Here is a 19,845-nt window from a genome sequence, read left to right on the forward strand (position 1 = left end):
TGCCTGTCTGCCAAGAAGACTGCAAGTCCCCACTGTAATGATCAGACACACAGTCAGGAACCATTTCCGCATCTGACACACAATGAAGAAAAAGAAAAGGTAATCAAGGTCACCCTACAGGAGGACTGATGCGATGAGAGGTAGGACATCACTCACCCTGGGAATCAGGCCTTAAGAAAGCCACGATGTTTCCCAGCCCAGTTTACGTCACATCCCAATGTCACCAGGTGCCTTCCTTTTCCAAATGTCACTGTTAACATTGTGTTTTTAAAAACTTGTTCTTGAACTCCTGGTTAGTGTCTTAAAAATAAATGCTATCCTACTATGTTTGGGAACTTGTGAAATAAAATAACTTCTGAGAGTCATACATGAGCCAGGAATCAAGGACATACTACAAATCATGAAATCTCTAGTACTCTGGCTTTCACAGGAAGTCTTCCGCAGTATTGCCTGCAGAGTAGCAGAAGCAACATGAGCGGACTGGCATCCATGATGAGCCTCATCCTACAAAGAGAACGTTATTTTTTTTAGTGTGGTTGCCCACCTACAGATTTTCTGTTCAACTGAGACAATTCCAGAGTTGTTACAGCACTTCTATCCAGGGGGGAAAGGACTTTAACTTGACCTATTTCTAGTCAACCATCTCCATAGCAACTGCCTTGGGTTTTAAGTTGAAACAGCTGTACCAGACAGCCAGTGACCAATTACAATGTAAATAGGATCCATGTGAGTATTGATGTCCCCTTGAGAAATGGACTTCCCAGCGCAAAGACAGCTTTTCTCACCTCTCCCTGGGGATATAACCAGACTTGTAGTAACAGTTGAAAGACAAGAAATGGAGACAATATCAAAGGTATCTTTATTCTTGCCAGAGGTGGTAAATCATGCTTTTTATACACACATAGCCTAGAATAAAGTCGGCACAGGGGATAGAGCACTGTGTAATTATGCATATTAAAGCGTAAAGATGTCAAGTTCACAACTTTACAACTGTTCTCTTAAAAATTAAATGCATTTAGACAAGCAAATTAAAAAGATGGACGTTTCTTGAAACGTAGTATAAACATGACAGTTACCCTATAAAAAGAGCCTGGGAGAATTTTCAACTGGCACCAGTGAACAATGAGAGATTACAGATCTGTTCAAATTCATGAAGTATAAATAAAACTGGAGGAGAATTCCGAAGGAATCAAATGGAGTAGAAAAGCACATAGTGAGTAAAGAATCTCTTCCTTTGGCACTCAATACAAATGTGGAAAGTAAAGAACCAGGTTTGAATAAAGAGTAAAAAGAAATTCATCATTAAAATAGACAGGTAGTCAGGTCTGACAGCTTATGTCAAATTAAATCCTAAATTAGGTACCTTCACTACTTAGTAGAATTTGTGCAGGAGAAAAATGCATCCTTTTTCAAATAGAGTACAAATATTTATGAAACCTAAAATGTAACTGAAAATTTTTAACAACTTTTGCTTCAATTCTTAGTGAAATCCCTCAGGCTAGGAAACACTGAATTCCCATATGGCAACAATCAGTACACTCTATAAACATTCATTACACATCCTTAAGACAGGAGTGGATGCACAGTCACTCATTATATCCAATGTGCAAAAAATGGCCCAAGGAATGTTTGGGCTCAAAGAACCATTAAGAGTGATGGAGTTTACTTGTTGTCAGTTGTATGGGGAAACCTGATTTGGGAGTTGCCTCAGTGAAAGAAAAAAAGAGAAAAGTAGTTTTTAAAAAAATAATTTTTTACTTCTTTAGGCAAAGAGGTGATCATGTAAATTAATATAACCTACCTTCAGAGCAATCTGACAATACTCAGCAAGAGGCTACATCACATGCATATGCAGTGAGGAGACTGCCTGAGTCCCTTGTTTGTACATCCATATGAAGGAATAGAACTGTCATTAAAAACTATATGTGGAGGTGCTTGGGTGGCTCATTCAGTTAAGCCTCTGCCTTCGGCTCAGGTCGTGGTCTCAGAGTCCTGGGATGGAGCCCCCTATCAGGCTCTCTGGTCATCAGGGAGCCTGCTTCCGGTGGGGTGGGGGGCATGGATGCCCCCCACCCCACCTGCCTCTCTGCCTACTTGTGATCTCTGTCTGTCAAATAAATAAATTAAATCCTTAAAAAAAATTATATGTGGGGAAAATGTAATTGTTGAATAAATGTTTGCCCTTTACAGAAAGTGAAAAAAGTCACTTACAAGTATGTGTGTACAAGACTACTTAAAAATATTTTCCTATAGACACACAAACACTGACACCCCAAGAAAAGATTAGTTAGTACACATACTGAAATGTCTGCAATGGTTATTTCTGAGTGTTAAGATTATGCGTGATATTTAATGTTCTTCTGTAGGTGTCATTTTTAATTTCTAAATTTAATTTCTAAACAAACTTTTTCAGATTTTCTAAGTTTTATATTATTAACAGAGCTAAGAGACTTAATTTTACATTGAAAAAACAAAAATAAATATTAAAAATATTTATTAATTTAATCAAAAATACTTATATTCATTATCCTACTGTAAACTTTTAAAAATCATCTTCTAGTTTCATCAATAAGCATACACATTTTAACATATTTTTTACAAATTATATATTGATCATTTTCATTAATTTTACTAAATACTTTCCTGCTTAATGTGAATTTCACAATAAACATTTTTAGTGGCCACACATAATATTTTGACATGTGGCTATATCATAATTTACCAAATAACCTTCTAACATTGAAACACTCAGGTTGGTTTTGTTTTGTGCTTTTTTGGCTATTATAGATAATAATACAGTGAACATCTTCAAACATCTTCGCTTACATTTTTTATTTTTTTGTTTCTGCTAAATTTCCAGAAGTGGTACTTTAGAGTTTGTCTCTAATAAACTCTTGCTAAAACTCATGTTCATAAATCCACGATGTATTTTTTTTTAATCTATAACATTAATAGATTTTGTGGCTAGTTACCCTTGGGAAAGAGGGCTGAGCATACATAAAAGTTCACGGCACTCTAGAGCAAGGTATTTATTATAATTCTTTACAAGGAGACTCCATTTAGGCCTCTTAAATTGCTAGTGGCTTGCTTAGATCTTTTTCAGTGTATAAAACAGGGAAATTTCATTAAGTCTGAATGCAATTTGATTGATTCTATACTTTTTCCTTCATGCCTTACAAGCTATGAAAATTCTGAGAAAAAAAGGCAAAGAGAAGACAGAATATAGTAAATGCATCCAAAGAATGGAAAATTCTCTCACACAGGTTTTTTGGAGGGAAATCAGAATCTGAATAATCCCACCTAGTTTTGGTAAGAGAGAAGAAAAAGGGGAGAGTCATCACCCCAAAAAGCATCATGACAAAGAGGACAGGGACTCTTGCTGCCAAGGCAGCCCAGGTGCACAGCCAGAAATGATCTACTTCCCACCTGATGTTGTCCTGACACGCCTCTGCAGAGGGCCACATGGCATGATGGTTCAAGTGCGGCCCCTTGAAACTAGAGGCTGGCACTGAACATGCCCATCTCAGCCTAGGGCTGCAGGAGCACAGAAATTCTGAAAGCTTCCCAAGGCTGACTTTTTCAGGTTGCCAGCCTGACATGAACATTTCACCCGGCAGCTAGACATTGGGCCAGCGACAGGAAGGTTGACTGCTGATTCTCTGTGTGGTGACAGCACACAGAGTAGGAAACATATGCAAATTTTTAAAAAAAAAAACAATACTGTGTGTCTTGCAAAGCTCTGCAAGAGCTGGTGAAGCAAACACAGGCTTGGCAGGGAGTGGAAACCTGGCTCTAACACTCAGGTATGCCAGGCTTCCCCAGTATGGCTGCACGCTGAAGGCAGGCCTGCTTACGATGTTGCAGAGTTTTAAAGGTGGGATGGTTCTGGAAGGCTATCTATTTAAACTTCCTCATTTTACAGATGAAAAAGTGAGCCCCTAGGGTGCCTGGGTGGCTCAGTCAATTAAGCTTCTGCTTTCAGCTCAGGTCAGGATCCCAGGGTCCTGGAATGAGCCAACCCCCTCCCCCAGACTCCCTGCTCAGCCAGGAGTCTGCTTTTTCCTCTCCCTCTGCTGCTCTCCCTGCTCATTAGTGTTCTCTCTCTCTCTCTAATAAATAAAATAAAATATTTTAAAAAAAGAAAAAAAATGAGCCCTGGAAAGGTGGTAGGCAGAGCCAGGAAAAGAACCTTACAACTGGAGATTTTCAGTTCATAACTCTTTTCCACCATACAAGCATTTCCCAACAGTTTACGACAAAATGTTGGTAGGTAAAGGGGAGGTGGTGGTGGAGCGGTTCCACCGTCATAGCAGTCTACGTAGTCAGGAAGACACTGGGCTAATCAAGTTAAACTAGTTTTTGTTTGTTTGTTTTATTGCAGAACTTTTCAAAATCTTCAAACATGTGGTTAAGTTTTGAGGAAGGAGACACAGTATGCACTGAACCAAGCAGTTCACCAAGTGGTTAGTGGGTTCCAGTCCTGCCTCTCCTCCTAATTACTAGCCATGTGACATGGGAAAAGTTACTGAACCTCTCTGAGCCTTGGTTTCCTCAATCAGTAAAATGAGTACCAAAAAAAAAAAAAAAACCCTTATAGGGATCAGTGGGTTAAAGCCTCTGCCTTCGGCTCAGGTCATGATCCCAGGGTCCTGGGATTGAGTCCCGCATCTCACTCTCTGCTTGGCAGGGAGCTTGCTTCCTCCTCTCTCTGCCTATTTGTGATCTCTGTCAAATAAATAAATAAAATCTTAAAAAAAAAAAACTTATATAATAGGCTTGCTGAGTAGATTTAGCGTAATAAACAGTGAAGAGATACATACTCTTATGCAGACGTGGGTGTCAGTACATTACTGAAAATCTATAAAAACCAATTTACGGTGACAATCTTCCATTCATTCATTCATTCATTCATTCATTCAACAAACATTCCACGAACATCTGTCCTATGCCAGGCCCGTGCTGGAGCCTGGGGTACAGAAGCGGATCATACAACCTGGGCTGAAGACAAACAAATGAGTAGATGATTTTTAAGCCTGCATTAAGTACTGTGACCAGGAGGAGCTCAGTGAGCTATGGAAGCCCAAGGAGGGGCATCCATCAACAGTCAAGGGGTGCTACTCTGCAAATGCTTCCCATAGAAGGTAAGAAGGAGGAACAAGTGAAGGGCAGGGACGGGGAGGGCATCCCACACTGGAGGCTGCCGGTATTGTAAGTACACTCCACTTAATCAGAAAAGTTAGGCATCAATACTTACTGTTAAATGAAACACACCAAAGATCTTCATAACCTTAGTTCTGAAGGGATGTTAAGAGGTCCCTTCATTTCAACTTATACCGAAAGGTATCCTTTCTACAGTGTCGCTAGGATGAACGGGTGAGGCAGGAGAGACACTGGTCCTCACGTGACCAGGGCAATCCAGATTTACACTTGTTATCTAGCATAATTAACAGCACCCCATCTCATTCTCAAAAATGCCCTGATCTGGACAATAAATTACATGATCACCCTACCAATAGGTGGTCTCCCTGTCTCAGCCTTAACAATTCGGGTGACCCTCATCACTTCCTTGCAGGCAGTTTCACCTGTGCAGATCAAAGGCTAAAATGAAATGTTTCCCAGATGTTCCAACTGCTGTCCCTCATTAGGTTCCTAAGGATCACATGGAATAAATCAAATTCCTTTCAGATCACCTTTCAGATGTCTGTAGAAAAATTGTAATTCACTCAGTGCCTAGACTTCTCTAGATTCAGTAATTTATTCAACCTTCTCCAAGCTCTACCATCTCAAAGGAATCACCACCTCCCCAGTTGTTCAGGCCAAAACCCAGTAGTCATACTTGAGTCCCCCCTCTCCTTTTCCCCTTATGGGCTCAGATGCACTTCCAAATATCAGACCACTTTTAGCATCTCTACTCCTACCACCCTGCTCCATGGCCCAAACAAGTCTCACCCACTATAACAAAATGTATGAAGAAGCCAGAGCATGCCCTTTAAAATGTTTAAACTAAGTCCAACAACTTCTCATGCACTTAAGAAGAAACCCAAATTTCTCTGAGCTACAAAGCCCTATGTAATCCACATGCTGCCTACTTTTCCAACCTAACCACCACCCTCCCATACCCACTCCAATCCCCCTTGTTCATCCCTCTTCATTACCGGTCACGCTGGCTCCTACTCCTCATCTAGGTTTCAGCTCAAGTGTCAGAGAAGCCATCCCAGACCCCACAAATAGAAAAGCCAAAAGAACCCAACCACACTACACTTGCGGTCACTTTCCATCCTGTTAATTAAGTCTGTTTCATTTTATTCACAATTTGTCTGTTAGACTGTTCACTGTTAGAAGTTCACTTGTTTAGAGTCCTATAGAGTTATAACCTCCAAAAGAGTAAAGACTTATACCTGGGTCCCTTTTGTATCCACAGCACTCAGAACACTGTCTAGCCCACAGCACACACAAGATAAAAATTTTATAATGAATAAATTCACGTGTTCCTGAGGTTTCCATGTTTTTGAAACCCCTCCCCACTTTGGGTGACATTTTCTGGATAAATACCAATTGTAGATATAGTCTTTCAGTGGGATATCTTTTTGTAAAGACGGAGAGAGACTCAGCCCCTGGCTTATGAGTTTTACACCACAGGAATAGTGCTAGGATGGTTCTCCAGTGCTAAAAGGTCAGCGCCACCCTCAACATTATCTAGAACTGAGGGAGGACATTTCCCCTCCTGGGCCATGGTTGCCTCATCTATAAGAGGAAGGTTTTTTTGCGAGATGTTTTTGAAATTCCATTGATTCTAAATTCTCACTTTTACGTAAATTTTTTTTTTTAAAGATTTTATTTATTTATTTGAGAGAGAGACAGTGAGAGAGAGAACATGAGCAAGGAGAAGGTCAGAGGGAGAAGCAGACTCCCCATGGAGCTGGAGCCCGATGTGGGACTCGATCCCGGGACTCCAGGATCATGACCTGAGCCGAAGGCAGTCGTCTAACCAACTGAGCCACCCAGGCGCCCCTACGTAAATTTTTCTTAAAGCTAGGTATCTCCTGGGCATGACTCCCCTACTTAATAGTCAATCTTTGTCTCACTTTACAGGTTTACAATGCAAGCAGCAACATCTGGGAGGTACAGATGTCAGAATCATTATTATCATTATTACTTCATCCAAGTCAGCTCTCAAAAGACCTATGACTTGACAAGAAACTCAAGGACTTCTTAAAGAGAAATTTCAAATCTGAGCGTCTGGAACACCAGCATGCCTCAAATTCATGCTCATTCTAATCAGATGCCTTACTTTGGAGCAAGCTGGAAAAAAAAAACCAAAAACGGGCCCTGTTATCCTATTATATTGGGTTCTCACCTTCCAGGGTTATCAAGCTTTGCTTCCTGAGCCTACACCACATGGGGGCTCCTAAATCAGATAGCCAACTACTCTTTTCAAAAACAGACACAAAATACACTTGTGTGACTATGTTTTCTTCTTATCTTATCCAATCAGCCAGCCCTGGACTGCCCTTCCCAAATAACTCAGTTACAGTGAACCTACTTCAACCCTGATTGACTTAAGTCAGTGTTCTCTTGCCAAGGAAAAGCAACTTTCCAACATGAGATGGTTCACACCAGGTCTGAGCCCTGCAGCTTTCAAGAACTAAATGCTCCAACAGATGATACCCCAATGGCATTCTTTCTTTTTTGGGGGCAGGGGGCAGATATTTACTGCTTATTAAGTGACAGTTACCATGCTGGGAATAGAGTGGTAGATTGCATTCTCTCCCACCATCACAGAACATACTTGGGAAAGGGAAAGACATTCAACAAATACCTACATAAGTAATCATGAGTGAAATAAATGACATAAAGAGAAAGCACAAGAAACCACAAGAACAAATAAATGGAACAACCTAAATCTGGAATGTGGGACAAAAGAGGAGCATTTCGAATGGACTTCCCAGAGTAAACATAGCTAACACCAGACCACACAAAGCAAAAAACTGAGTGGCTAGAGTGTAAGGATATAGTGGGCCCTTTCCCAGATGCTTTTCTCTACTTGATCCCAAAACGAGTTCTTCCATATCTGCAAGGTTCCTCTTAAATGTCTATTCCACACACAGGCCTTCTCCCCTTATCAACCTAACAAAGGTAGCTCTCCAGGCACCTCCCCTAACTCTTCCCCAGCACTCCTTACCACAGCACCTGCCAACGCCCTTTCTAATTCTTTTCTCCATGTTATTTCATGCTACCTCCAGGACACTCCAGGATGGTACAGATCTCATATACTCTTATAATTTTATTTTATTTTAAGATTTTATTTATTTATTTGACAGAGAGAGACACAGCAAGAAAGGGAACACAAGCAGGGGGCGTGGGAGTGGGAGAAGCAGGCTTCCCACTGAGCAGGGAGCCCCAATGTGGGGCTTGATCCCAGGACCCTGGAATCATGACCTGAGCTGAAGGCAGATACTTAATGACTGAGCCACCCAGGCGCCCCTACTTTTATAATTTTAATACAAGTGATGTATGTGTTTTCCTTTTTATCTCTCTAAAACATTTGATATAAAAAATTCATAAATCAGGGGTGCCTGGGTGGCTCAGTGGGTTAAAGCCTCTGCTTTCAGCTCAGGTCATGATCTCGGGGTCCTGGGATTGAGCCCCACATTGGGCTCTCTGCTCAGCAGGGAGCCTGCTTCCCCCTCTCTGTCTGCCTGCCTCTCTGCCTACTTGTGATCTCTCTCTCTGTCAAATAAATAAATAAAATCTTTTTTGAAAAAATTCATAAATAAGAGAAAACATTGAATTTTGGTTTACCACATTCCTTAAACTCTGAGCACCTAAAGAGCAGGGGGGAAGGCTATCTTTCATCTCTGTATTCTCAGGAATAACACAGTATCTAAAAGACAGTAAGTAGAACATTTTTGATTGTTTGCTAAACAGACCACATTTTACACCAGAAAGCAAACTTTCAAACATTGGGAGGTAGACTCATTTCCATCACTGGAAGAAGTCAAAGAACATACCACAGGGCTAATGGCTGATAATCAAGGAGGCATGAATCCAAACAACTCAAACAATATGTCACTATAGATACTCAAAAGAACTGAACGCTGGGACTCAGACACTTGAATGCCAATGTTCATGGAAGCATTATTCACAAAAGCCAAAACAGCAATTAGATGTTAAATAGCTGGAAACAATACAAATGTCCATTAACAGATAAATGGATAAAGAAAATGTGGTCTATAGAAACAAAGGAATATTATTCAGCCTTAAAAAGAAATGAAATCTGATACACGCCATAACATAAATGAACCTTGAAGACATCTGCAAAGTAATGTATGCCAGACACAAAAGGACACTTCCATGAGGCACCTAGAATAAGGAAATTTATAGAGACATGAAGTACAATCAAGGTTCCCAGGGGATGGAGGGAAGTGAGAATGGGAAGTTATTGCTTCCTGGGTAGAGAGTTTCTGTTTGGGATGGTGAACAAACTCTTGGAATGTATAGTGATGATGACTGCACAACATTCGGAATGGACTCAATACCAATGAACTATACATTTAAAAATGGTTGAAATGTTAAATTTTATGTTTTTGTATATTTTACCAACCCCACCAAAAAAAAAAAAAAAAAGGATATGTCAGTTATGTCACTGATACTCCTCCAGCCAAGGGCTCTGAGATAATCCAAGAAGATTTCTTCCACAATAGCAAATCCTTTCAAAATATTGCAACTTGGCATAGTGCTATATGTGACATTATCAAATCTTACAAATGGGGAACAGTAAAGCAAAGCAAAGCAAATTTAACTCAACTTTCAATTAGAGACAGTACACCGGATGAAGCCAGAATAATGACATTTACTAAAAGACTTTTTATGTGCTAAGTACTGTATTAGATGGTTCTTCACACATTACTTAATTTGGTCTTTACAACACTCTCGATTAGGTAGGCATTATTACCCTTACAAGAAATTGATTAAAACAAGCAAAATGCTAGTTACAGTGAAGAAAAAAAAAATAACCACGGGGTTGTGCTGGAGTAAAAGGAATGAACAAATAGAACTACAAAATCATTACTAGCAGTAGTCAAGGCAAAGCTTGTGGTCTATACCTACCATGTTATCAGACTGATAGCCTAAAAAAAAAAAAAAAGTCAATGTTCTCCTGAGAATCATAACAGGACCTGAAACTCAATAGTGAAGGGAAAAGAAAATGAACCAGTACCTACCCTATGATGACACAGATGTCAGAATTATCAAAGATTTTAAAGCAGCTGTTATAACCATCAGCTATGAAGTAAAGGTGAATATTCTTAAAATGAACAGAAAGAAAGACAGGCATTCTCAGCAGAGAAACGAGAACTATATTTTAAAAAGAAACTTTAGAATTGCAAAATACAATATCTGAAATTAAAAGCTGACTGGATGGGGGCACCTGGGTGGCTCAGTGGGTTAAGCCTCTGCCTTCGGCTCAGGTCATGATCTCAGGGTCCTGGGATGGAGTCCTGCATCGGGCTCTCTGCTTGGCAGGGAGCCTGCTTCCTCCTCTATCTCTCTGCCTGCCTCTCTGCCTACTTGTGATCTCACTCTGTCAAATAAATAAATAAAATCTTTAAAAAAAAAAAAAGCTGACTGATGAATGAAAATGACAGAAAAAGGAGGAAACTTCAAGACATATCCATAGAAAGTACACAATCTGAAGAACAGAGAGAAAAAACCATTTTAAAACAATGAACAAGGCCTCAGGAACCTGTAGGATAATATCTAACACTCATGTAATGGAGTTCTAAAAAGACAAGAGACATGAATGCTGAAAAAAATACTTGACATAATGGCTAAATACTTCCCAAATGTGATTAAAGACATAAATCCACAGACACAAGCACCTCAACAAATAGGATACTCTTTAATATCCAAGAAAACAATGTCCAAATGTTTAAATCATGATCAAACTACAAAGACAAGATTTTTTTAAATCTTGTAAGAAGCCAAAAATTAATAATACCAATATGTATAAGAAAAGTTATTCAAATGGCTGAAAACATGTGACCATAAAAAAATGAAAGTACATTTTCTAAGTGATGAAAGAAAAGAGTGCCAACCCAGAGCCCTGTATTCAGTGAAAATAGCGTTTAGGAAAGAAGGGGAAGTAAAAACATTCTCGGATGAGGGAAAACTAAGAGAATTCATGGATATAATACTTGTTCTCAAATAAATGCTACAGGAAATTATTTAGGCTGAAAGGAAACGATACCCAACGAAAACAGAGAGCTTCTGGAATAAAGTAACAGAAATGGTCTGGGTAAATATAATATATCTCTTCTTTTCTTTTTTTTTTTTTTAAGATTTTATTTATTTATTTGACAGACAGAGATCACAAGTAGGCAGAGAAGCAGGCAGAGAGAGAGAGGGGAAGCAGGCTCCCCACTGAGCAGAGAGCCCAATGCAGGACTCCATCCCAGGACCCTGAGATCATGACCTGAGCCGAAGGCAGAGGCTTAACCCACTGAGCCACCCAGGCACCCTAATATATCTCTTCCTTAAATTAAAAATATGTGTGTGTGTGTGTGTGTGTGTGTACGCACGTGTGTGTGTGGATGTTGCAAGCAAAATGTAACATCATCCCAAGCCTTTTCAATGCATGTAGACACATCACTTATGACAACTACAGCAGGGGGTAAAGGAATGTATATGGTTACAAGGCACTTACATTTACTTGAAGTGTTAAAATATTAACTCTTGGGGGGTGCCTGGGTGGCTCAGTGGGTTAAAGCCTCTGCCTTCAGCTCAGGCCATGGTCTCAGGGTCTTGGGATCGAGCCCCGCATCAGGCTCTCTGCTCAGCAGGGAGCCTGCTTCCTCCCTCTCTCTCTACCTGCCTCTCTGCCTACTTGTGATCTCTGTCTGTCAAATAAATAAATAAAATCTTTAAAAAAAAAATATTAACTCTTGTGGCAGACTATGAGAAGTTAGGTATACATATAGTAATCCTTACAGCAACTACTAATAATACTAAAGATAAAGCCAAAAAGCTACAAATTAAAATGAAATACATGGGGTGCCTGGGTGGCTCAGCAGGTTAAGTCTCTCCTTCGGCTTGGGTCATGATCCCAAGGTCCTGGGATCGAGCCCCACATAAGGCTCTCTGCTCAGCAGGGAGCTTGCGTCCCCCACCCTCTCTCTGCCCATCTCTCTGTCTACTTGTGATCTCTGTCTGTCAAATAAATAAATAAAATCTTTAAAAAAATAAATGGAATACACATCTATATGTTCAAAAGTGGGTTTAAGAGACATAGAAGAGAGACTGACAAAGGCTGACCAATGTCTAATTGGAGTCCCCAGGAGAGAGATAAGTGAGGACAAGGGAAGGCAGTATTCAAAACAATAATTGTCAAGAATAGTCTGGAGCTGTTTAAAAAAAATGTCAGTTCTCAGATCTATGATGCCCAATGACACTCAAGCCAGGTAAATGAAAGAAATCAACTCCTATAAATATTATAGACCAACTATATAATAGCAAAGACAGGATTTAATCTTAAAAGCAGCCAGAGTCAGGGGCACCTGGGTGGCTCAGTTGGTTAGGCATCCAAATCTTGATTTTGGCACAGGACTTGAACTCAAGGTCATGGGATTAGCCTAGCTGGGGCCAGGAGCTCCAAACTCCGCAGGGAGTCTGCTTGAAGTTCTCTCCCTCTCCCTCTGCCCTTTCCCCCAACCCGTGCAATCGCACATGGACACACACACTCTCTCTCTCTCTCTCTCAAATAAATAAATACATCTTAAAAAAGGAGGGGGCATCCAGAACCAGATTACCTACAAAGGAACAGAAACAGACTGTATATGAATGGCAACAAGAGAAGACAGAAAGCAGTGAAATCATCCTTTCAGTGTGCAGAGAAAACATACTGCCAACCTTAAGTTTTTACTAGGTGAAAATATCTTTTAATAATAACACAATTAAAGATATTTTTAAACAATTAATAACAAGAACATTTACTACCTAAAGATGTCCTGTAGTCAAAAGATACATTCTGTCTGAGATGCAGAAAGGAAGGCAGAGATAGTAGTAATGATAGCAGCAACCAAATAAGGTTTAGACGGAAATGGATTAATAACTAAGCACTGGAGGAAGAGAACAAATTAGAATGAAATAGTGGGTATAAGAAATACAGAAGTTGGATAGGGATGATTCCAGCAAGGTCCTAGTATTAAGGGACTAAAATTTGGACTTGAAATGTGAGCATTAAAATAGATAGTTAAACTAGTAAATGAAGAGACATACAGTATCTAACTTCTAAGGAGATAAGTCAAGTTAGAATAAGAAAGAAATGGAAAAATATGCAAGAAATTGAAGAAAAAAGAAGAGAAAAAACATAAAGACAAAGCAAAGAATAAAATGGAAGAAATAAAGCCAAGTATATCAGTAATCATAATAAACTATACATAAACACAAATAAACTATCTCTTGACTGAAAGACAAAAACTGTCAGAATGGACTTTCTAAAAACAGTCGTATACTCTTTACAAGAGATATACCTAGAAACATAAAGATATAGAAAGACTGAAATGAAGAGATGAAAAAGTATGTATTAGACAAAAGAAAGCTTATACACCCACACAGATAATAAAAAATAGATCTGAAGATAAAACATATTAGACAAAAGGAGAATCCCTATATGTCAAAATTCAACAGGAAAGACATACTTCCACACTTACACAGTTACACTTCCAAGCTTAACAGCAAAGTTTTGAAAGATACAAAGCAAAAACAAACAGAATCACGAAGAGAAACGATAATGGACATTAGAAAATATTAAGATACAAGCAATTACAAATGTATTACAAAACTTGTGGAGCTAAAGAGATCATTTAGAAAGAAATCTGTAGATCAAAATGCTTAAAAAAGATGGCCCCAAACATTCAAAACGAAGCATCGAACTTGAGAAGTCCAAAAGAAAAAAAGCAGCAAAGAAAAACCAGGTCTCCTTCATTCAAAGGCTGTGATCTTTTCCTCATGGCTTTTCTGAATAAACAAGCCCCCAAATCAATTTGAGAAAAAAAGTCTTGGTAAAAATGAAAATTCTTCAAGCTGAACTGAGGTTGTCCAAGGAAATGGTGGTTAAGCTACCAGAAAAGTAAAACTTCTAACATCAAAAATGAGGCTGAGCAATTTATCCACCAGGCACATGTTTTGAGTTATTTTAATTTACTTTTCCTACATACTAGAACTTGCCTTTCTGAAGAGTTTCTGGCTTGGCTTATATTATTTAACTTAGTAAAGCTTTTCTAAAAATTATTTTTGAGGTATGACCTCAGAATCTTGCTGGGCCCCAAGGCATTTGTCATCACAATCCATGTGCATTTAGGTAACTGAATCACATCCTTACTAGCGGCTCTCTTTCTAGCTTGGAGTCTTCACCCAGTGGTGATTATGTAAGAGACCATCAGGCTGCATTATTTCCTGCCTTTTGTCCTGGTCCAGCACCATCCAAATAACGCTGCAGCCAGCATTTACTTGGGCAGGATATGGCTGTCCCAAAACTGTGTTTTACTTAAAAAAAAAAAAAAAGAAGAAGAAGAAGAAGAAGATGAGTTGGTAATTCTGATTCCTCACGGAAATTGGTTTTCAGTTAAAAAGAACTTCTCAAAATAACCTAGCCTCCTCTTTTATCAAGGACACCTATTCAAAAATTTGTTTCATTAAAGTGTTAGCAAATTCAGAAAGTGTCAAACCACAAACCAAGAGATAATCATTGTTTCTCAGGCTCCCACCAAGAGCAACTGTTTTCTCCCCACCTCATGGCCATCCCTCATGGCAAAGATTTATGAGCTATTTTAATAACATACTTATTAAAATGAAGTATACTTTTAAAATATTAAATGTTTTAAACACTACCTTTATTCCAACAATAGGTTATCTTGAGTAAAATACCAATACTCCAAGACAAAAACAACACAGCAACCAAAACTAGCCTTCATCCTTTCTAGGATTTAATAGCTATATACCTTTTAAGATTAATTAAAATTAATTAGGCATTCAGATAATAATCACAACGAAGAAAATTTCAGCATGCACATAAGCTCTGTTTTAAACCATTAAATTCACACAGTTTCAGATATTTTTGTCAGCAAACCCTAAAAGCCAGTTCAATGTCTTGCCTTAGATCTTTAAAATTAAAAAAAAAAAAAAAAAAAAAAACTACCTAAGATGACAGCCACAGTAGCATCGTTTTTGGATCTCGCCAAATGTATGCATAAAACCAGACAGAATAACTGAATAACAACATCAAAAACCCAAGAACAATGTGCACAGCCAATGCCATTGTCTGAGGTCTTGCCATTGGGCTCAAATTGGAGTCTGATCAGGCCTGTGGATCCAGCTACCAGTTTGCAAGAAATGCAGAGAAGAGGGAAAACGGGTAAGCTGCAGCAGGAAAGTCGATAGGTTAATCACCCTGGATTCTTCCAGAGATAAATTGTTAGGGATAGAAAAATCGGGGAGGAGGATGGCGCAAGGGAAAGGTTAAAAGAGTTTTTGTTTTGTTTTTCTTTTCTAAGATTTTCTTATTTATTTCACAGCAAGATAGAGAGAGCCAGAGAGCACAAGCAAGGGGAATGGCAGAGGGAGAGGGAGAGCAGTCTCCCTGCTGAGCAAGGATCCCAACCTGGGGCTTGATCCCAGGACCTGGGATCATGATCTAAGCTTTAAGCAGAGGCTTAACTGACTAAGCCACCCAGATGCCCTAAAAGAGTCTTGAAAAAGACACAAATTTACCCTCAAATGGATAGGATTAAACCACAGCCTTGGGATGTACACCTGGTGATAATACTATAAAGAAATTCAGGGAAGGATTTACTTTAAAGCAGGATAATGGCAACTCTAGGAAAAGAAAAGGGCAATAAGGCTGTGGCTCATGGAGGGGCTTACTGGGGCAGGCAGAGAAATTCTAATTCCTGACTTAGGTGATGGTTACAAGCATGTTCACCTCAGGATAACTCAGTAAGCTAAACATTTGCTTTGTGTGGTTTTCTGTATGTGTGTTGTTTTTTGTTTTGTTTTGTTTTTTTTAATGGAAAATTTGTATCACTGGTATAACCTGTCACCAAAAGATTTATGACATTTAAAATAATTTACATTTACATAAAAGTTATATGAAACTTTTAAAATAATTATATGAAAATAAACAATATTACAAAATAATTGCATGGAAGTAAACAATGTTACTAAATTCTAGTTAGCTACTGTAGCCTGGGGAAGGTTCCAAGGCCGATTTTGTCTGTTTAACAGGAGACTAACAAGTGCTGCTGAGTGTTATTGACATGCTTCGCCTGAAATGAGACTCTGTCCTGACTTACACAGGTCTTGAAAGAGATCTGAAAAGGGAGTAATGTTTTCACTCCGTGATTCAGGATTATTTTAGGTTTTGCCACATACTACCTGAACTCACTTCAAGTTTCACTTCAAGTCTTCTCCTGGACCATCCCTGTCTTGTGCTTCTGGAAACACCGGGTTAATAAAAGGTCTGGTAGGGGTGCCTGGGTGGTTCGGTAGGTTAAGTGGTTAAGCACCTGCCTTGGGCTCAGACTGTGATCCCAGGGTCTGGGGACTCCCTGAGATGGAGCTCCTGTTGGTCTCCCTGCTCAGCGGGAAGCCTGTTTCTCCCTCTCCCTCTGCCCCTGCCCCTGCTCATGCTCTCTCTCTCTCTCTCTCTCAAATAAGTAAATAAAATATTAAAAAAAAAAAAAAAGGGTGTGATGCATGCGGGTATGTCAGACCTAAGAAGGGATTGAAAAACAAAAACTTAGCACTCTCAAATCATCAACAGATGCATTTTATTCATTCCAGCCCTTTCTAAACACACTTAAAAGGTTTGCTTTTCCATTATGAGCATTTAAGCAAGAGATGAGCACTAGGCTCCTGTGAGAACTACTTGTTATCGTCCTGGTTACAAGCACACACACTTCGCTGGGTACTTACAGGGCACCCTCAGAGCCTAGCAATAATCTGCCTTTGCCTTTATGCCTAATGTGCTTGGAGGTTCTTGAGTGACAAGAGGCCCTGTATCCGAAAGAACAAATTACAAAAATGAGTACAAAGGCCCTCCATCATCTGAACTCTGTATCTTAAAACAAGGCACCACATCCTGAGCTGCTGGCTCATCAACACTAGGCCAATGTGACCTCAAAGCCCCTTAAAAAAAAAAAAAAAAGGTGTATCAGACTACATAATAAAATAAAAACTTGTAATGAGCAAAGAAACTCTCAAATAGCTCAGTCGTATTTTAAAAACATTTATGTAAAATACATATTAAAAAATGGCCTGATTCTCCTGTAAATGTATCAAGAGCAAGTCTGGTTGTATCTCCTCTCTCCCTGACCACCTTGGCTACAATCATTTGAAGAGAAAGAAAAACAGGAGCCGGACAGTTTCATTTTTCTGGCACTGCTGCTTACAAGAGAGAAGAACAAGAACAGTGAGGCCAACACATAAAGACCAAGCTCAGGCAACTGAAAGGGAACTTGTGTAACAAAGGAAGATTAGGGCTGAATTCCTGTCTTCAATCTCTGTATCTTAATCAGTCTCCCTTGAAAGGAAGGCTGACCCCATTTCCTCTCTTCTCTTACTACCTCCAGCCTCTTCTGCATTTCCTTCCCTCTTTGTTTTTTTGAACCCTCAAACTCCTAGCTTATCCACAATTTTTTGTTTTTCCACCTCTTTTTTTTTTAAGATTTTATTTATTTCTTTGACAGACAGAGATCACAAGTAGGCAGAGAGGCAGGCAGAGAGAGAGAGGAGGGAGCAGGCTTCCCGCTGAGCAGAGAGCCCGATGTGGGTCTCGATCCCAGGACCCTGGGATCATGACCTGAGCTGAAAGCAGAGGCTTGACCCACTGAGCCACCCATGCACCCTATTTTCCACCTCTTTATGAGACTTGTATGTAAATAAATTCTTGAACATACGGAAATCCAAAGTTCCGCTCACCACAAAGGTGCTTATGGAAGCTCAGTCCACTGTTTCCATGACTCCTGAGAAAAACACACGTAATTGACATTTCCTAGATCCTCTTTGTTAAAGCAGGTATACCCTGGGTAGTCAGGCCAGTTCCCAGGCTCACCTTCCTATGAATATCCAGAGCAAGTTCCCTTTCATGAATGCTTCTCCAACTGTAGGAATTCATGAATAAGTTTAAATAGGAAACTCTCCACACTCACGCCTGATGAGATCAAGACTTACAGAAGTTAAAGAAAATTCACCTTTAACCCTCCATTCTAAAATGACTACAAGTGAAGAAACCCAGAAATGTCCAGAGCTCAGCTAAGCCCTCCGTAGCAACAAAATGTGTGACTCAGGTACAGAAGACAGAAACTCAAGTCAGACCTGACACTTTCAGCTCCATCCTGGACTTGTGTCATTTTCCTCAAGGCATGGGGCCCTGACCCACAGGCCTGCTCTTGTGGGCCCATCTGGAACAGGACTGGTGAGGGGCTAGGGGGCTGAGGAGTTGTGGCCCTTATGGCTTCGAGTTTTAACCCAGCCCCTTTCCAACAAACAGCAGAGAAATATGAGAGCCTGGTTGGACATTACTTACTGCCTGCTGGATATCAGTCTTCACTTGCTCACTCAACATGCCTTCAAAGACAAAGGAGTCACCAAACTTCTCGGCCTGAAAGGAAAGAAGGAAATAAAAATCCAGAATGGTTGTAGCAACGTGTTTCACATGGAGAGTTTTCTCTGTGCGTAAAAGTGATTCTTCTAGTCCAAATGAACTTTAGTTATTCTTATGACTTCCCAGAGGATTCGGAAATGACTTAAAAGCATCTGGCTTCCTATTAAGACAGGTTAATATCAATCACTTACAGAGATCACGGTCTTTTCAGGCTCATTTAGCTGATAAGAATGCAGACTGGAAGAGATTAGCTTTTGAGAATGTGATTGCTCTTGTTGATGGAAACACATCTCCACAAGTATTTCAAATGACTTGGAAAACAACAGGATTCTTTACAGGTCAGTTTACATAACCAACCTTTGTCCTTTGCTCTGCTCCTGCAATCTAGCTAAAAGAACTGAATGACATTGTTGGCTGATATTCTGATAGACTCTGGCTCCCCAAAGGGATCAACTGGGTTTATAAATCTCAAGTGGCCAATTGAAGCAACAGATGGAAATCTGTATTTGTATTATTTTCATTTAACATTACTGCCTTGAGTCCTCATCTATCTCATTTTATCTGTTGCATCGACCTCATACTGCAAAGGCCCACATTAACCCCTTCATCTCCATGATTCTATTCTTCTAGTTTCCCTCCTCTTTCTAACCTCTTACTCATCTCCTAAAATACAGGGCTCTTCTTCTAGCCCCTAGAATGCTGTTGCTCCCTAGTGCTCTGCCCTGCTTCTTCTTTCTCTTCACCAGTGGCTCTCAGGCTTTGTGCAGCGGAGATCACCTGGCCAGCTTACCAAACTATACGTTACTGCTCCACAACCCCAGAATTCTGATTCTGGAGGTCCAGGGTGAGGCCAAAGAACCTGCACATGTCAACAGCTCAGCTGGTGACTGGTGGTCCAAGAGATCACACTTTGAGATACACTGACCTACTGACAGACAACTTCCTCCAATCTCACTGCGATAATGACCAGCAGCATGTACTTCAAATGACCGTCCCATCTCCACCTCCATCCAGGCCAGTCCTGTCCTCACTAGATGATATGAACTGCTTACTGGATTCCTGTAGTTCAGGCCTTACAAAAACACCTCAAACTCCTTTCCCTGATCAGAGCTTCTCATCTTCTCTTCACCCTTGCTCTTCCTCCTCTTTCCTTTGTGGGAAAGTGCCTAAGCACCCAAACCATC

At 40.0% G+C, this 19,845-nt stretch overlaps 1 protein-coding gene across 2 annotated transcripts in view; it reads right to left on the reverse strand.

Annotated features, from left to right (window-relative positions):
- Positions 1–19,845, reverse strand: part of SUMF1 (sulfatase modifying factor 1) — a 106,107-nt gene that overhangs the window by 65,636 nt on the left and 20,626 nt on the right. For both annotated transcript variants that reach the window (XM_004738409.3, XM_004738408.3), the window contains exon 3: positions 18,584–18,658. In XM_004738409.3, the coding sequence (XP_004738466.1) occupies positions 18,584–18,658 (75 nt within the window). The remainder of the gene's footprint in view (positions 1–18,583; positions 18,659–19,845) is intronic.

This window comes from Mustela putorius, unplaced genomic scaffold (assembly GCF_011764305.1).
Source record: "Mustela putorius furo isolate JIRA1106 unplaced genomic scaffold, ASM1176430v1.1 tig00003850_pilon_pilon_pilon, whole genome shotgun sequence".
In the NCBI taxonomy this organism is placed as follows: Eukaryota; Metazoa; Chordata; class Mammalia; order Carnivora; family Mustelidae; genus Mustela; species Mustela putorius.